General features: G+C 41.2%; 1 protein-coding gene across 2 annotated transcripts; it reads left to right on the plus strand.

Moving 5' to 3' along the window:
• The first annotated feature begins 1066 nt into the window (after nt 1–1066).
• inhbb (inhibin subunit beta B) lies at nt 1067–14886 on the plus strand. Of its 2 annotated transcripts, XM_085920317.1 has the most exons (3): nt 1067–2259; nt 12501–12683; nt 12726–14886. In XM_085920317.1, the coding sequence occupies exons 1-3, from the start codon at nt 1884–1886 to the stop codon at nt 13313–13315; spliced, it is 1149 nt and encodes a 382-aa protein (XP_085776443.1). In that variant the 5' UTR covers nt 1067–1883; the 3' UTR covers nt 13316–14886. The 2 variants fall into 2 exon arrangements, with proteins under 2 accessions (XP_085776443.1, XP_085776442.1); XM_085920316.1 differs by having other exon boundaries at nt 12501–14886.
• Nucleotides 14887–19152: the final 4266 nt, after the last annotated feature.

Below are 19152 nucleotides of genomic sequence, written 5' to 3' on the forward strand. Positions count from 1 at the left end.
TTTAGATGTCAAGCGACCCTGTAAAAAAACAGTGGTGTATATTCAGTCACTTGATACCCATATTTCAACTGACTCATGGACTATAAGAATATGCAATTTGTGGTAAACATATCCACTTCCAGCATAACCTACTGATATGCATATCATGTCATTGGATTAGTTTGTAAATTCCTGATGACACTCTCTTTCAGCCAAGTTACTGCAGACCTTCTCCATTTTCAAATTTGTAAACAAACAGAGGACCACGTTGACCACACGGGGTGGTGTGGCTCAGTGTCGAGTTGTTGTCTTCCAACCTAAAGCTTGAAGTTTCCATCCCAGCACAAATGTTCCACTGTAAAATACCGGTTCTTGTTTATGACCAGCACATTACAATTAAATACGTACAAAATATATATGGTGTCCTATTAGAATAAAGGTAAGAGCACAAAAAGAATTGTACATCTTTAAGATTATTATGGTGATGATAATTATGATGATGATAATAACAATTATAATAATAATTATCATTATTGTTGATATTCTTTGGTCATAATGGGCATTTTACTGGCTAAAAGTAACAATATAAATATTTAAATAAATCCTGGAGGCGCTTCGTGAAAAGTGTAATGACTACGTATGAGCAGCAGATGGTGGTGTGTGTCAAGTATTGGCAACAAGTTGCGCGAGTCACGTTATGTTGTAACATGTTTAGTTTTAGCATTTACTTGCGTACAATATGTAAATTTGTGAAACGCCCTAAAACAGCTATAGCTATATATATATATATATATATATATATATATATATATATATATATATATATATATATATATATATATATATATATATATATATATATATATATATATATATATATATATATATATTTAATGTGATTAGGAAATGCTTTCATTGAAGTATGGTTTTAGTTTTAAAAACGCTACAAATTAATGATCACATGACGTGGTGCCTTTTGAACTCTCACTGTCATGGAATGGTTTTAATAAGGCAACCCTTTTTTTTTGCGGTGGGGGGGGGGTTCGTCTCTATGAATAGGCAACCTATGGTACGTACGACCATAATAAAAGCCTGTCAACTATAGCAGAGTAGTCGTTGCTCTGAAACATAGTCTGCTAATCCCTTGAGTGGAGTTGGTTGAAATCCCAACGTGGTTCCGACTCTTCAATTAAAGAAAGAAAGAAAGAAAGAAAGAAAGAAAGAAAGAAAGAAAGAAAGAAAGAAAGAAAGAAAGAAAGAAAGAAAGAAAGAAAGAAAGAAAGAAAGAGAAAGAAAGAAAGAAAGAAAGAAAGAAAGAAAGAAAGAAAGAAAGAAAGAAAGAAAGAAAGAAAGAAAGAAAGAAAGAAAGAAAGAAAGGGAAAAAAACATCAATTGCAGAGCCCTTGTCGTCGTCATTGGACAGGGGGAAAGGGGTCTCAGTCAGGAGCATCTCGCAGGACAAAACTGGCTGGTCATCTACAGCAACGCACCGGAAAACGGTACGAGCGCACAATCCCGGGAGCTACCCAACTTCATTTCATTTCGGGACTCTTACTGAAGAAGATGGGTTGGTTCCTCTCCATATGAATGAAAAAGAGCGGACTACGGGTTTCCTTCCATTTTGGCTAGATCAACGAAAGTTTCTTATCATTTTTGCCTGTACGCAAATTCAAGACTCGTTGTTGGACAACACGCTCTATGCCCAATGAGTGGCGTTAAATAACTTAGGCAGCACTTGGAGGTTTGGAACGTTTTCACTAACCTTTGGACAGCGGTTGCGCACTATCAGAAGTTGCTTTTCCCCCCCCCTGTTCTTTTATTATTATTATTAACTATAGCGCGACTATTTAGTCGAATATATTTTCTCTTACGTGGACTGGACTTTGACGTGTACATTTGTGAAAATGACTTCAGCCAGTGTAGTGTTGTTAATTGCGTGCACTTTCTCGGTGCGCTGCAGCGCAATGCCAGAGACTCAGAGCTCGCCGGTGGAATCGTGCGCGTCGTGCGGCTTCAGGGCACCGGATCAGTCTGAACGCGTGTACGTAGACTTCTTGGAGGCGGTCAAGAGACACATACTGAACAGGTTGCAGATGAGGGAGCGACCCAACATCACCCACCCCATTCCAAAAGCTGCGATGGTCACCGCGCTGAGGAGGCTGCATGCCGGCAAAGTGCGAGAAGACGGTCGTGTGGAGATCCCAAGTTTTGACGGACAGGCGTCCTTCAACAATGAAATTCAGACGGAGACCTCAGAGATTATCAGCTTCGCAGAAACTGGTAGGCTTCTAATAAATATTTCATCACGACACCTGCATGATATCTATCCACCTTCTGGCAGAAATAAGCGGCGCAAAAAATCTGTTTTTAAATACACAAGTAACAGGTACGGCGGTACCTGTTTTAATCATGATTAAACAAATTACATATATTTTCCTATTCAATGAAAATCTTATTTGTAAATGTTTATAATATTTGCTTCTGTGAATTAATTCAATCACAAACAATACACATGTCTGAGAGAAAAATAGGCAGAGCCATCAGTTTATTATGCCTGATTTAAATAGATATCATTTGGTAACCCAAGCTGTAATAAGGTTGGTCTATAAATTATTATTTTACCACACATGATGTATGTACTGTCTGTCTGTCCAGCTATCTGTCTGTCCATCCGTCCGTCTACCTATCCATCCATCCATTCATCCGTTCATCCATCTTTAAACATATATAGTAACTTGTACACAAACAAGGGAGTATGTTTTTCATGTTGTCCAAATAGAACACTAATTTCTATACGTCCACACAGAGTGGGTGCTCCACAATTTTCTGCACTTGACAAAACTCTGATTGTCACTTTGCAACAAGAGAATCTTTAATGAAAGCAAAATATAATTTTAATCAGACCGATATGCACATTGGTGCACTAAAACTACAATGGCATAAAGACAGACACACTCACCATGCTTGCTTTTTCTTATTGACCCAGCCGTTACAATTTGTCCGAATGGGCTGCTGTCAAGGAATGGGAATGATCATAGCACCCTCATGACAAGGGAACAAAAGCCAGGCAGTTATTATTAGAGCACTATGTGTTCCTGCTGAACTCCACATGTCAACGATAAGGGAGGAAAACTGAGAAAACAAAAGAAATTGCGCAGAATAATGCATGTGACATTTGAGTCGTTGGAAAAGAATGGGGTGAGTGTGGGTGGAGGGGTGAATGGTGGCGATGCTGGAGGGCGAGGGCGGGGCGATATTGAGTGTGTGCCTATAATGCAGTGTTGTAAAGCATGTTTTTGTCATTCTTAATGTCCACTGGGCTTCTTTGCTTCCTCTTCTATTTCAGTTTTTTTTCTGTTTAGCTCTATTCTTCCTCACACCTTTGAGCTTTTGTGCGGTATTGTACGACAGAGCTGGCGTGGGTCCCTGCTCCCCAGTTCGCGTTTACCTCCTGGCCAGCTGGCTCAAGACCCACGGATCACATACTGCCAGCTGGGGTGGGGCTCAGAGGCAAGGTCTCAAGAAAACCAGGCAAACTTGCACCAGGAGGCTCAACTGTTGTTGTCGTTTTCCAGTTTGAGATAAGGCATTTTGACGTGAAGTATAGTGATCCAGAAAAGGAGTAGTGGTGGTGATGATGATGATGATGATGATGATGATGATGATGAAGAAGATTACGATCTTGTGTTGTTTTGTTGTGTAAGGGTGGTTTCACTTCTCTTCTACTTCTCTAGTTCAAATGAGGTGAGGCAGGTGAGGAAGAAGAGGCTAGTTAGTGGTGGACAGGGGACTTACAATTTTTCTTGGTCACATTGGTACATATCTTGGATCAGAATAGGCATTTGCAAAACAGGAATTTCTCAACGCAGTTCATTACGAAAGACACAATGGTTCCCCTGACAAAGCAATTTTTTTCCTCAAAATTCTGAGAACAGCTTCAAAAGTGAATACTGCATTCGCATCAGCAAATATGGCAGTGCCATCAGAAGTACTTGTGTCATTGTGTTTGGATAAGGTTGTCAATCTAACAGTGTCCTTTGGAGGGATGTTCCGATGTAAACTGCAGCGGAAAGTTTTGCTGACAATTATTCTAAATTTTACATCACACCTTAGTGCAAGTGAACGATAGCTTGCTAGATGAGATTCATATTTCCCCTCAACTGTTTGCACAGTACTTTGCTGAAAGGACTTGCACTGTACTGATTGTGCTATGCAGTGCTGTCTTTTCTGAAAGGAAAAGACAGCACTGCATAGCACAATCAAACATCCAAAAAAGTAGAAATGTGAACAATGGAATATCTCTTGTACAACACTGTAGGAATTACACTGTAGTCCAAGGACCACAAATTTGTATACACATCACAACAAATATTTGTACTACTTGCTAAGCGCTATTTCAGAAAATTTATCTTTGGTTGAACAAATGTTTCCCTTCATTAGAAGGAGTCAAGATTCACCTGGGGAAAGATGTAACGAATGGAAATGTATAGAAATATATATATAGACATTTTTTTACTTTAACCATTTTGCATGAAAATACTTATTTAATATACTAATGCTAAACTGTTGCGGAGTGTGAGATAATTCGACAAAGACCCATTGTCATGCATTTTGATCAACATGGCATGAGAATTTGATAATGTAGCAAACAGCGGAACATTGTACATAATCCATTTGTGCCATAGTAACATAATGGATGTGCCAAAGAGGTTGAAACTTGTTCCAAAAAATGAGAAACTGCTTTTCTGATGTGCACAAGTGACAATGACCAAGTTCAACTCTGCTCAAAGCAACTGAGGAACAACTACAATCGAGAGGTTTTGTTCTGAGCTTCTTGGTTTTTGATAATTGCTGTCGTGAAAAATGAACGTTGGTGAGAGAGAATGCTTGATGATGGGAAGTAATCCGCTACCTCAACAGTGAGGTATCAGGTTGGCAGGTTTACTTGAGGATGTCACTTTTTCGTGTGGGAGGTGTCTCGCATCACGCTCTCAGACCTGCTCCAAATATTTTCCACAAGTATATGCTTCAGCCTTGACCTTTCACTGTATACCTTATGATCAAATACATAATTTATGAACATTAAAGACTGCATCTCCAGTTTACTCCAACAATAGCAGTGTCGAACCAGAGCAGAAGGAGCATTTACGTCAGGCCAAAGATTTGGCATTTCAAGCCAGGCCCACCATCCTCATGCCTGAACAATGGCAGCAATAAGCGCACACTCCTTGGCTCATGTTTAGAAGTACCGCGGCGTGGGCACACCCTCATCTTTTAGTGACACGCCGTCGTGTCTCGCGGCCGTGAGTAATGAGCCGCTTCACTGCCAGCTCGTCTGCTTCCATGTATGGCCCCTTTCCTCACCTGGACCACAGAGCCTTGTGGCGCAGGTAAGGACAAGCTGAAGCCACCCATTATCCACACAAGCCCACCCAGGTGTCCTAACTGCTGATATTCACGAGCAACCTCACTCTGCTGGGTCAGGTAAGACGTGTCAGGGCCAGTTCAAAACTGTCTGAAATAATGGATGAAAAGAAAAATCCTCAAAGGGACCATTAGTGGCAAAAAGTAATTTGCTTTGTAAGCTGCCCGTGTGCTTTCAACATTGAAATAATCTATAGAATAGAATACACATGTATGTGTGTGTATATATATATATATATATATATATATATATATATATATATATATATATATATATATATATATATATATATATATATATATATACGAACAAATGTATATATAAGATTATAATTATACTGCATTATATAATATATATATATATATATATATATATATATATATATATATATATATATATATATATATATATATATATATATATATATATATATATATATATACATATATATATATATACACACACACACACACACACACGCCGTAATTTTCGGACTATAAATCGCTCCGGAGTATAAATCGCACCAGCCATAAAATGCACAATAAAGTGAAAAAAAACCCATATATAAGTCGCACCGGAGTATAAGTCGCACTTTTGGGGCAAATTTATTTGTCAAAATCCAACACCAAAAACAGACATGAACCAGCAACAACAGACTAAACAATACGGTATGCTAACGTGACATATACACAAACGAGGAGCTGAGAACGGGCCTGACGTAACATTCAGAGTCATTCAAGTAAGTATTACATAAATAACACGTTTATAAAACCATCTGCGTCACTCCTATTCATTAAATCCATCGATCTTGCTTTATGTAAACAATGCCGCGTATGCGCCGCATATGCTGACGTCGAACCCATAAATTCCATTTCTAATTATTCCACAGACCCATATAACGATATATAAAGTATATTTCAAATAACTATCAGATTACAACAATATTATCAAACCATCTGTGTCACTGCAAATCATTAAATCCATTGATCAAATTCCTCGTTCTTTATGTCAACAACGCCGCGCGTGCGCTGCAAAGATCTAGTATATAACTATATTGTAGCGTTAACAAAGTACCAGGAAAGACGTGGGTTTGGCAAACGGCTCTTTATTTAACAAAACAAGAGTTCAACGAGCCAACAACTACTGAACCTCCAGCCACGGAGGTGGAAGAGAGCTCCAGAGAATAGGAGCATGCGTGCGTAAAAGCCATGTCCGAGCCCCATCCACCGTCCCTGGACAGCCACCCGGCCGAGCACCGGCCCCCGACTTCCATCCACGGAGGTGAAAGAGAGCTCCCGTCGAGAAGGATCGGGCGTGCGTAAAAGCCATAATAGTTTTTCAAACCTTCTGTGTCACTCCAAATCATTAAATCCTTCAAACTCTTCGTCCTCCGTGTCACTTACAAACAAAGCCGCTAATGATGCCGGTAGTACGTGGGGCCCTTCGTCATCCCGTGATCGAATCCTTCGCCCTTTATGTAAAAGGCACGGGTGACGTCACTTGCAGTTCAAATGACAGTAATCCCTTGCTACATTGCGGTTCGTTTATCGCGGTTTCACTACATCGCGGATTTTTGAATTTTGAAAATTTGTGAAAAAAATCACATATAAGTCGCTATATATATATATATATATATATATATATATATATATATATATATATATATATATATATATATATATATATATATATATATAATTGGATTGCAATGAAATGATTGGACATGCAAAAGCATAATAGCCAGTCCATTGTAAGCTATACTATATATATATATATATATATATATATATATATATATATATATATATATATATAGTCCTCAGATAATTATTTTCTGGCCCAAAGTCAAGCCATTCATTCGTTTCAGTTAATTGTTGATTTTTATAATATATTTTGAAGTGTATATTTTGTCAGTACAGTGTCTGCAATTTGTTAATACATTTGTTTGATTATGATGGCGTTTTGGTAACTTTCTGCGTTTATTGCTCAAACTTTGTACAAGGGTTTTGACTTTTAGTTATGCTCAAGAGCAATTCTGTACGCGAGTGCACAATTTAGACAGAAAATTATGAATGAAGCACCTTGTATTCAGGACATATCACAACCACAAATAAATAAACAAATAAATAGTCAATTTAAATTGTCAATGTAAACTTGTCACGCTAAAATGAAGCACTTTTATTCATTTCTTAGAAACCTCAAATGTGTCTGACTGTTAATAATACTGTATTCTTGTTTATTTTGAAAGCTCCCCCAGTTTTAAGACTTTCTAAAGCTTGGCGTTGTCGGGACAAGTACCATGCATGGTGATGTGTGTCCGTGCTGGGGGGGGGGTTAGATGTAGCTCAGAGGGGCTTTTACAGCCATCACAAATGAAAGCTGTAGTTAATCAGAGTCCTTTATGTAAGCATGTACTCACTGCACTCTTGATAGCCAGTAAGATAGGGAGGCCTGATATTTTAATGTATTGCTTAGCATGGCGGTGGTTGTGTGCATGGATGGATGGAAATGTGTGTGCATGTACATTGCTTGAGCTTGAGCTGGTCTGACCAAGTATGTGTGCAAATGTAAAGCTGTGGTATACAGGAGCAAGAGGCATGGGGCGCCTTTAAGAGAGGGCCATCTTTGGTGGCCACATGTTGACACTGACAAACACTAATCAGTCTGCAAACAAAGTAATTCAGCCACTTTTAGGTTAATGCTTTGCTTAAGAACTGCAGCCATCACAAATGAAAGCTGTAGTTAATCAGAGTCCTTTATGTAAGCATGTACTCACTGCACTCTTGATAGCCAGTAAGATAGGGAGGCCTGATATTTTAATGTATTGCTTAGCATGGCGGTGGTTGTGTGCATGGATGGATGGAAATGTGTGTGCATGTACATTGCTTGAGCTTGAGCTGGTCTGACCAAGTATGTGTGCAAATGTAAAGCTGTGGTATACAGGAGCAAGAGGCATGGGGCGCCTTTAAGAGAGGGCCATCTTTGGTGGCCACATGTTGACACTGACAAACACTAATCAGTCTGCAAACAAAGTAATTCAGCCACTTTTAGGTTAATGCTTTGCTTAAGAACTTGTGCCAATGTTCTTGAAATAGAAACCTTTCAAGATGCCTTTGGGTAAATTGGAAGACATAATTGAGCTCTCATTGGCAGTATTTTTTTTTTCCTCTGTCCGCTAAGACCACCGTCACCTTTAGACTTCTGGAATCTCTTCTTTTTACCCTTTTAGAAAGTGGCCAGTGTCATGTAAATGGCCTTTATTCCCCCCAGCCATCATGCATTTTGCTGGAAAGCCACGTGTTTCAATAGTGGGCTGCTGCGCGGCTGTCTCCCAGTGCCTCACAGGGGGCTTTGTGCTGTCACTCTTAGGGTACTTGCACATGGAAGAAGGAGGGAATGGGTGGGGTTCAGTAGGGTGCTAACAGTGAACTCGATGAACCCCCCAGGGATCTTGACTGTGTCCACCACCCTAACACCTTTTTTACTTACATCCTTATTCTTTCATGTTGTCTTCCGCAGTTCACATCTCTTCAATCTCTTGCTTTTTGGCCCTGTCACTTAACAAATTGGGGCTTCATTTATCCAACTGGGCAGGATTCTTGGTAAAAATTGTAGTATGTACGTACAAAAGCTGAAACATCATCAGCCCTATCAAACTAAAGTAGAACCCTGGATCTCGACGCTAATTTGTTCTCAGTGACGTGAACATATGTAACATAACATTACTCATGTTACGTTGTTGGCGCAATGTGATGAGGATGCTGCTCGTGAATTTCCACAGTGGATTAATGTTTATTATTATATTATACTGTTGTGTTCATATACCGAATTCCCCCATGGACAGAAAGGGTTTATGGATGTATTGGGACGTGGTGTTTATGTGGTAACGCACTTTCGTTGTTGTTCTTCCGACTTCTCGCCTTTTTCTTCGGCACCACAATACCAATTATGCCGTTCATATCATTTTATTTTGTTGTATTTATCCGCCACACCTTAAAAGCCGGTGTAGGTACCACATCCACTCGGTGTTCAGATCAGCTCGGGGTCCTAAACCTTTTGAAGACGTCATGTTATATGGTTAGCTGGTATGATGACCCTTTAGATTGTGGTTGGTCTGTTTTGCGGAAATTGGATTGCAATTTAAACGGATGATTTTTGTGAAGAAAACTTCTAAAAACAATGTGCAGTCGATAATTATTTGCTTTATTGATGCTTTCGACATTTGATTTTGATTTAATTATTTTTTTTCTAGAATTGTTTTTAGAAGTTTTCTTCGCAAAAATCGTGACGTCATCAAACACCAGTCCGTGAAAATATTGTCTGACAATCTAGTCCTAAATGCTAAAAAGGTTGGGGACCGCTGAGTTTGAATACTTGCGATGCTAAGTTAGGCACGGCAAAATAATTATTGTGATTATTTGTATTGATATTAAAATCACTATTACACCGAATTAACACTACACTTAAATCTTGATTTTACTCGCTTTGATCCTATGCGACTTTCTGTCTAACGCTGTTTGGTCATGGACCCCAGTTTTTTTTTTTTGTTGTCATAAATACATGTTCAAGGAGTATTTTGAATGGATGATATAAGGACCGTCCGAAACTACGAAGCCATACTAGCACGTAAACCTTAGTGCTAGTAGTTTGATGAATTACCGTGACCAATTTAAAGAGGTTAAAAGTCAGGCTGTTTGATCTTTTTCACTGCTTTATTTCAGTGTTACGGATAGCTAGGATTGTTTTTGACTGGGAAAGGGGGAAGTTTACAGAAGCACCTCATCTACACAGTCACTCACAACTCAAAGAGCGTGGCCGGACACAGCAGTGGAATAAGTGCCTGCTTTATTCTCTCTTCCATCCAATTCACATAGCATAAAAATGACATACTCAATCCACCTGATATTGCCATCTGCGTATTGCTTCTCTTTTGATCAAATTAGCAGTTCATATTTCATTTTACACACACCCTGTGTATGTGTCTACAGTGTAATTTTTATTTCTACGTAGTGCAAATCATTGTATTTATCATTGAAGATGCTAAATCTGACTAAAGATGATAAATGGCCTCTGCAAAAAAATAATATACTGCATAATGAGCTCATGGCAAAATCAAATTACCGTAATTTCCAGATGATAAGACAAATCTTAATATAAACCACACCAGCAAAAAATGTGTGGATAATACCGTTTTGTTCAAATGTAAACCGCACTGGAATACAAACCACAGGTGTCTTAAATAAAATGTCCTCATTTCTATTACCTGTAGTACCAAAACAAATCATTTTATAATATCATGAAAATCATGAAAAATAAGCCACAGGTTTCAAAGCTTGTGCAAAGTAGCAGTTTATAGTCCGAAAATTACGGTAAATACAAACCGGATTTGGTTGAATTTGGGAAATTGCGTAAATTGTAAATAAAAACAAAATACAACGATTTGAGAATTTTTCGTAATTGTTTTTGCCAAATAATAATTAACTTAGAATTTCATGGCTGCATGGCGTCCAGTAGAAGTTGGGAAAGATGGCAAAAAATACAGAGAAAGCTGAGAAAAGCTCATCAAACACCTATTTGAAACATCCCGCATGTGCTCAGGGTCATTGGGAACAGTTGGGTACCATGACTGGGTACAAAAGGAGCCACCCCCAAAAATGCTCAGTCATTCACAAGCAAGGATGGGGTGTGAGGTTCACCACTTTGTCCACAACTGCGTGAGAAAATAGTTGCACAATTTAAGAACAACATTTCTCAAAGCAAAAATGCAAGGAATTTGGGGATTTTAACATCTACGGTCCATAATATCATCAAAAGGTTCAGAGAATCTGGTGAAATCACGGCACGTAAGCACCACGGCCGGGAACCAAGACTGAATGACAGTGACATTCGATCCCTCAGACGGCACTGCCTTAAAAACCGACATGAGTGTGTAAAGGATATCACCAAATGGGCTCAGGAAAATTCCAGAAAACCACTGTCAGTAAATAGAGTTCGTCACTCCATCAGTAAGTGTGGGTTAAAACTCAACCATGCAAAGCAAAAGCCGTTTATGAACAACATCCAGAAACGCTGCCGGGTTCTCTGGGCCCGAGCTCAAGTAAAATTGACTGATGCACAATGGAAAAGTGTTTTGTGGTCTGATGAGTCCACTTTTCAAATTGTTTTTGGAAACACTAGACTTTGTGTCCTCCGAACCAAAGAGGAAGCGGACCATTCGGACTGTTATCAACGCAAAGTTCAAAAGCCAGCATCTGTGATGGTATGGGGGTGCATTAGTTCCCATGGCATGGGGTGACTTACATTTCTGTGAAGGCATAAATGGTGAAAAGTACATACAGATTTTGGAGCAACATATGCTTGCCATCCAAGGGACGTCTTTTTCATGGACGCCGCTGCTTACGTATTTCAGCAATATAATGCCAAGCCACATTCTGCACATGTTACAACAGCGTGGCTTCGAAGTAAAATAGTCCAGATTCTCCCCTGGATCGCTTGCTGTCCAGACCTGTCTCCCATTGAAAATGTGTGGCGCATTTTGAAGCGTCAAATACGACAGGGAAGACCCCAGACTGTTGAACAACTGAAGCGGTTCATCAAGCAAGAATGGGGAAGAATTCCACATGAGAAGCTAAGAGAATTAGTCTCCTCTCTTCCAAAACGTTTATTGAGTGTTATTAAAAGGAAAGGTGATGTAATGAAGTGATAAAGATGCCCTTTCCCAACTTCTACTGCACGTGTTACAGCCATGAAATTCTAAATTAATTATTATTTGAAAAATTAAATAAAGTTTATGAGTTTGAGCATTAAATATGTTGTCTTTGTAGTGTATTCAATTGAATATATGTTGAAAAGGATTTTCAAATCATTGTATTTTGTTTTTATTCACATTTTACACAATTTCCCAACTTCAACCAAATCCGGTTTATACAAACGGTGTGCAGGAGCCTTCAGTGACTCATTGATATAGTATTGCACATAATATGTGATCTGTTCGCATTTGAAATTTCTGAGGTTTGAACAAACTACAAATACAAAGATATAGGCCATAATTTCCTTTGTACTGATGATGTTTTTGTTTTTATTGTGTCCCCCGCAGATGAGTACACATCCTCAAAGTCCAGTCTTTTCTTCCTCATCTCCAATGAAGGCAACCAGAACCTGTATGTGTCACAGGCAAACTTGTGGCTTTTCTTTCGGGTGTTGCCGACTGGTCTTGAGAAAGGCCTGCGAAGAAAGGTGACAGTCAAGATCCGCTACCAGGAAACTGGAGCTGTGAGCAGTGTAGAAGAAGTACCAGAAGGAGTGGGTGGAGGGGTCACAGGGCGCTGGGCCCTGGTGGAGAAGCGTGTTGAGCTGAAACGCAGTGGTTGGCACACTTTCCCACTCTTAGAGGCAGTGCGGGCAGTGTTTGGCAAAGGTAGCCGTCGACAGAACCTTGAGGTCCACTGCGAGGGATGTGAGATGGCTGGAGTAGCTCCGGTGCTGGTGGACCCTGGTGACCCGTCCCACCGGCCATTCCTGGTGGTCCGTGCAAGACAAGTGGATGGAAAACACCGCATTCGTAAGCGGGGGCTGGAGTGTGACGGCACGAGCGGGGGTCTATGCTGCCGGCAGCAGTTCTATATTGACTTCCGTCTCATCGGCTGGAACGACTGGATCATTGCACCTGCAGGCTATTATGGCAACTACTGTGAAGGAAGTTGCCCAGCTTACATGCCAGGATCGGCTGCATCCTTCCACACAGCAGTGGTAAACCAGTACCGCATTAGAGGAATTAACCCAGGTTCGGTCAACTCCTGCTGCATCCCCACCAAACTGAGTACAATGTCGATGCTCTACTTTGATGATGAGTACAACATTGTTAAGAGAGATGTGCCCAACATGATTGTGGAGGAGTGTGGTTGTGCATGAGTCTATTTTGGCCCTTAATTTTCTCTGAACTGTCAGCAAGGCCTTTTGTACAAACAGGTGACGTTGTACAGTATACATATAGGGTACAAGAATTCTCTTGCTACTGTATGTGCAGGTGAGACACACTGTAGTGTAATCTAGTATCAAAATGTGCGGAGGCTTGGTTGCACCTGTTCTATATGAGTGTATGTATTTATCAGACTGAGTGATATCCTTGCTGTCTGAGTTTGAATTAGACAGCATTGGGAGGAGAAGGGAATGAAGATCACCAAATGGTACTTTTGCGTTACTTTGCCATTTTAAATAAAATATATTGGCCTAGCAACACCTATAAGAAAATAAGAATTATTTAAGGAAAGTGACATGATCATCCAATGACATTATTGGCTTTGTCCCCAGACTTCTCAACCCGTTCCTCAGGCTCCTAAGTACTTTAAGCACATGTTAGACTTTTTTTTTTTTTGTTTGTTTTGTTTTTAAAGCACTGACAATTCATCAGCTCACACAATTCAGAACAAAAGCACTTCACTAGAATGCCGACAGACACAGTCTGACTGTCCTCTGGTGGAATTAGACCAGCAGCGCTTAATGCCTCACAGGATTATTCCCTCCGCATTGCAGCGGCAAAAGAAAGTCCTCCACAGCGCTGCTGTCGTTATTTTCACCCTTAATTGCAGGCCTCAAACCTCAGCTTCCTGCCTATCAAAAGCGCTGCAGGCCCTGTAACCATGTGATGACTCGGACTAGACAGATCTGAGAAGTGCACTTCACTTGTGCACCGGGACAGAATTCATTCCTTCTGCCCAATAATGCTTTGTGGAAATGAACACGCGGACACAGAGCCATTAGTTTTGGTGGGTCGCCACAGTGCAGTGCAGCACTTGGAGAAACTGAAATGCACAGCCTGATTAGCACTTGTATAAAGAATTGCCTTCCAAGGGGTACTGAGTGTCCTGTCATATCACTAAATAAGTGCCACATGAGCTATGCAATGTATAGTAAACTATACCCATACTACAACACGCCCTGTTAGACTGAATGCTCTTTCTCTGAAAATGTCTCTGTATTTTGTGTTTGCTTTCTCACCCTTTCCCTCTTCAGTCCTCGACTCTTAATACTTGAAATGTAATCTTTCGCATCCTTTCTAAGGCGACTGATTGTTGTGATGTTTGCACTGAAAAGTTGCAGGATTAGTAAAACAAAAACTGCCATTGAAAAGTTATTTTTATAGTAAGTAAAGAAACAGAATTTTGTGTCAGAGGTATTTTACATAACTAATGGAACCAAAGAGGCCATGATATTAGCCATTGTACCAAGAGGGCATGGTCATTGAGTGTATGATACTGATTTTATCATCTGCAAAAGGCCTACTTGTATCAGGGTACAATAAATGATTCTCTTTGTCAATAGGCAACATATTTCATCTTAAGTTCAATTTTTTTTTTGTTTCAGTTTTCTATTTAATAAAACACTAGTTTCTGTGTAAGAATTATTTAGCCAAATAAATGATGTCTGTACAGTTTATGTAAAATAAAATGTTTTCTTAAACTATTTTGTAACTGTAAACGTCACTCTACGTGTCTTGTGTTTTTGTTCCTCAGGGTTAGTCTCGAGGTTGTTGTTGTCCTGTCAGAGTCCCAAATACCTTTCTGAGGAAAGGTGTTTTGGCCTTATCCTCTCTCCCCAACTGAAAAGGTGTGGCTAAAGGATTTGGAAAACAAGTAAAACACATGCTTCACACTTCAGCTTGAATCTATACTGCTTGCAACACATGACCGGCCACCGTTTGTCAGGACTGATTACCTCCCATTAGCCAGAGCAGTAATTACACCTATGATTAAGGGTTTCAGTGTCAAGTATATTATCAGCCAGCACGCAGATTCACATACCTGACCGATTCCAATTTGTCTGCAGTGTACACACAATGCCAATATGATGTATTTCACTGAGGTGCCTTGTCAAATTTCTGCAATGGATTTGCTGCAAGCTGTGTTTTTTTTTCACAAGGTAGGTTCACCATTGCAACGACGCCAGGTTTCATGTGTCATCATCTGTTTGTGCCAACACCTAACAACAGCTAGATTATGCCAAATGTTTTGATTACGTCTAAACGAACGAGAGTACCAATCATATGATAAATGCTTAAAATAGATCTATCAGGATCTGCTGACGAGAGATTTGTTTGGCTGCGGAGCAAATAGCGCATAAGGGAGGGATCAGTGTAACTCAATAACTATACCTAGATGGCTACATGACTCACCAGAAGAAACGAAAGAAAACAAAACAAAACAAAAAAGGTCTGAAATAATTTATACTTTCTAAATCAATACTCTGCAGGTGGTTTGTAGCTGTCAACTTCCATGGCAACAACTGCACCGTCAGGATAGAAGCTGCAGTCCATGACAATAAGTCGACACCACACATCCAAAGTCCTGTTACAGTCGTGTGATCCTCCAAATGCAAACACGCACGTAACATACAGAAATGACCTTCTGGGTTCATCACTTCACATCCTTTAATGCCAAATTATTCAAACAATAGTCCCTGTATAGTGTCCCAAAGTCATTCACATAGACATACACGTGTGTTTTTTTTAAACATGACACAACACCAATATTGTGCGCACACAAATAAGCACATGCACACAGGCACACAACCTCTCCAACCCTTAGGTGTCAGCTTGAACAAATATTATCCCTCTGCCCTCCCTCTAATACCGCCACAGGTTGAGGTCATGACAGCTGCCAAGTTGACAGGGTCAACTGGTTTATCACTGCAATAGCTTTCATTCTTTCAATCCAGCCTGGTACGCACTCACTAATGAATTTATGACTATTAATTGCCTGGGGTTCAGCATTCCTCTGCATCACATTGCTTGTGTTTCACCGAGTGACGTGCAAAAATGTGCTAAATTAGATGAACATCTTCTTTCCCGATAGTTATAATACTAAAATCAATCAAAAGCAATGTAAATATAGACCTACATATTTTATTTCCTTAAACATACAAGACCAATCAGTGGAATTTGTTTAACAACAAATGTTATTAGCACTTTGATAACAAACGAGTTCAGTGAACTAACACAAACGGCTTTCTATTACTCACAATTTAAGCATGACCTGATGTTTCAGCTTTTTAGAGATCATGTCGAGGCACTCATTCTAGGGATTTATGGTGCAGGGCCCCCTAAGACAAGAGGCTTATTCCTCTCCTGTTTACTTCTTCCTGTAACCCAAAGTGACATTTTGACCTTTGAAGAAACGTGGACTGTGGTCTTTGTAAGCTTTCTCACAGATGGATTACTGGAGGAGTAAAATGGTTTTGCAACATGAAAGCATATTTGTGAACATTAATGAGCAAAAAACTTCATCAATCCAATTATTCTTAATGGCTGAATTTTATCCCTACATTTTATTCTCTGTTCCTCTTCTTTGTCACGTTAATAAAGCCAACAGGAGTGTAAAAAACCAAACATTTCAGATAAATATCATTTCCTGTGACAGGTAAACAATCTCTCTAATGTGTTTTCAGCAAGATACTTTGTACCACGAGTCTTGTTTTCAACGTTACGCATGCACATCATTGTCAGTTCATTTACATTTGGGGAAGCATGTGCATGTCGGATGAATACCATGGGCTGAAAGACATTCAGGTTGACAACAAAAGCAACACTTGACTGGTCACGCGTGGCCAACAAGGGTGGTGTAGAAGTCGTGTGTGTGTGTGTGTGTGTTTGTTGAACCATTACCGCTGCCTCTAAATGTTTTCATCAGATTTGTAGCTCTGTTTAACTTTCACCCTCATGAATGCTGCAGTGAAGGAGGTGGCAGGGTCACAGTGGCACAGTGCGTGATGTGTGAGTGTATTTTTGTAAGTCCGCATGTCATAATGTCGGGGTTGTTCCTTCCCAATTTAGCAAAACAACTGAAACCTTGTCACCACCCCCCAAAAACTATGTCTCCCTGTCAACCCCTAAACCTCACCTCCTCACCCCACCTTCCACCGTAGTGACCTCCTGACTCCTTCCAGAGTACACAAAGCTCTCATGTGTCTATGGTTGCTAACGCTGGCACGAGAATTGCTTCACATCCAGGCAGTGAATTGAGCATTGCAGTGCATAATACAGGGAGCCTACATTGGATGGATGTAATCAACTACAGAGATTCCCTCTCATTGATTTTTGTTTTCACTGACCTTTGTTGTTACTTTAGTTTTTGTTATTACTCGGTCCGAATTTAAATATCAACATCACAATTATCATATCTTTGTGGGAATTCTGGGTTACCATTTCAACACAGCTTATTATTGTTTGGGCACTAATTTAGTTGCTGAGTTGCTATTCATGGGCATCCTTATTCCCAATATGTATGTATGTGATTTCAAATTTGTAAAGGGTGCCAAGTTTGCTAGTCTACAAAGTACGATAAAATTACAACATAATGACAAGAAGGCATGCTATAATTACTGCCGTAGTTAGCATTTTTCAATTGATTATTCATCTATTTACCCCTTCGTGAGTCGTCACCTTATCGTGATGGAGGGGTTTGCGTGCCCTTATGATCCTAGGAGCCATGTTGTCTGGGGCTTCATGCCCCTGGTAGGGTCACCCATGGCAAAAGGGTCCTAGGTGAGGGGCCAGACAAAGCACGGCTCAGAAGACCCCTTATGATGAAAAAGATATATGGATTTCGTTTTCCCTCGCCCGGACGCGGGTCACCGGGGCCCCTCTCTGGAGCCAGGCCTGGAGGTGGGGCTCGAAGGCGAGCACCTGGTGGCCGGGCCTTTGCTCATGGGGTCCGGTCGGGCATAGCCCGAAAAGAAGACGTGGGTCCCCCTTCCAATGGGCTCACCACCTATAGGAGGGGCCAAAGGGGTCGGGTGCATAGTGAGCTGGGCGGCGGCCAAAGGCGGGGACCTAGGCGGTCTGATCCCCGGCTGCAGAGGCTGGCTCTAGGGACATGGAATGTCACCTCTCTGGCTGGAAAGGAGCCCGAGCTGGTGTGTGAGGCAGAAAGGTTCCGACTAGACATAGTTGGACTTGCCTCCACACATAGTTTGGGCTCTGGTACAAGCCCTCTCGAGAGGGGCTGGACTCTCTTCCACTCTGGAGTTGCCCACGGTGAGAGGCGTCAAGCAGGTGTTGGCATACTTATTGCCCACCGGCTGGGCGCCTGCACATTGGGGTTCACCCCGGTGAGCGAGAGGGTAGCCTCCCTCCGCCTTCGGGTGGGGGTACGGGTCCTGACTGTTGTTTGTGTCTATGCACCGAACGGCAGCTCAGAGTACCCACCTTCTTAAGAGTCCCTGGAGGAAGTGCTGGAGAGCGCTCCTTCTGGGGACTCCATCGTTCTACTGGGTGACTTCAATGCTCACGTGGGCAATGACAGTTTGGCGAGGCCATGGAGAATGACTTCCGGACGGCTTCGAGGAAATTCTGGTCCACCATCCGGCGTCTCAGGAGGGGGAAGCAGACTGTTTACAGTGGAGATGGTGTGCTGCTGACCTCGACTCGGGATGTCGTGAGTCGGTGGGTGGAATACTTTGAAGACCTCCTCAATTGCACCAACACGCCTTCCTTTGTGGAAGCACGGCCTGGGGACTCTGAGGCGGACTCTCGAATCTCGGAGGTCGAAGTCACTGAGGTAGTTAAAAAAACTCCTTGGTGGCAAGGCCCCGGGGGTGGATGAGATCCGCCCGGAGTTCTTAAAGGCTCTGGATGTTGTGGGGTTGTCTTGGCTGACACGCCTCTACAGCATTGCGTGGACATCAGGGACGGTGCCTCTGGATTGGCAGACTGGGGTGGTGGTTCCCCTCTTTAAGAAGGGGGACCGGAGGGT

Source organism: Syngnathus leptorhynchus, chromosome 9 (genome assembly GCF_054491065.1).
Source record: "Syngnathus leptorhynchus isolate UIUO chromosome 9, UIUO_Slep, whole genome shotgun sequence".
In the NCBI taxonomy this organism is placed as follows: domain Eukaryota; kingdom Metazoa; phylum Chordata; class Actinopteri; order Syngnathiformes; family Syngnathidae; genus Syngnathus; species Syngnathus leptorhynchus.

Bases quoted from the DNA above. Each gene is read 5' to 3' on its own strand.
- inhbb (XM_085920316.1), top strand. From the start codon at position 1,884: ATGACTTCAGCCAGTGTAGTGTTGTTAATTGCGTGCACTTTCTCGGTG. The intron at 2,260-12,500 runs GTAGGCTTCTAA...TGTCCCCCGCAG, and splicing joins TATCAGCTTCGCAGAAACTG to ATGAGTACACATCCTCAAAG.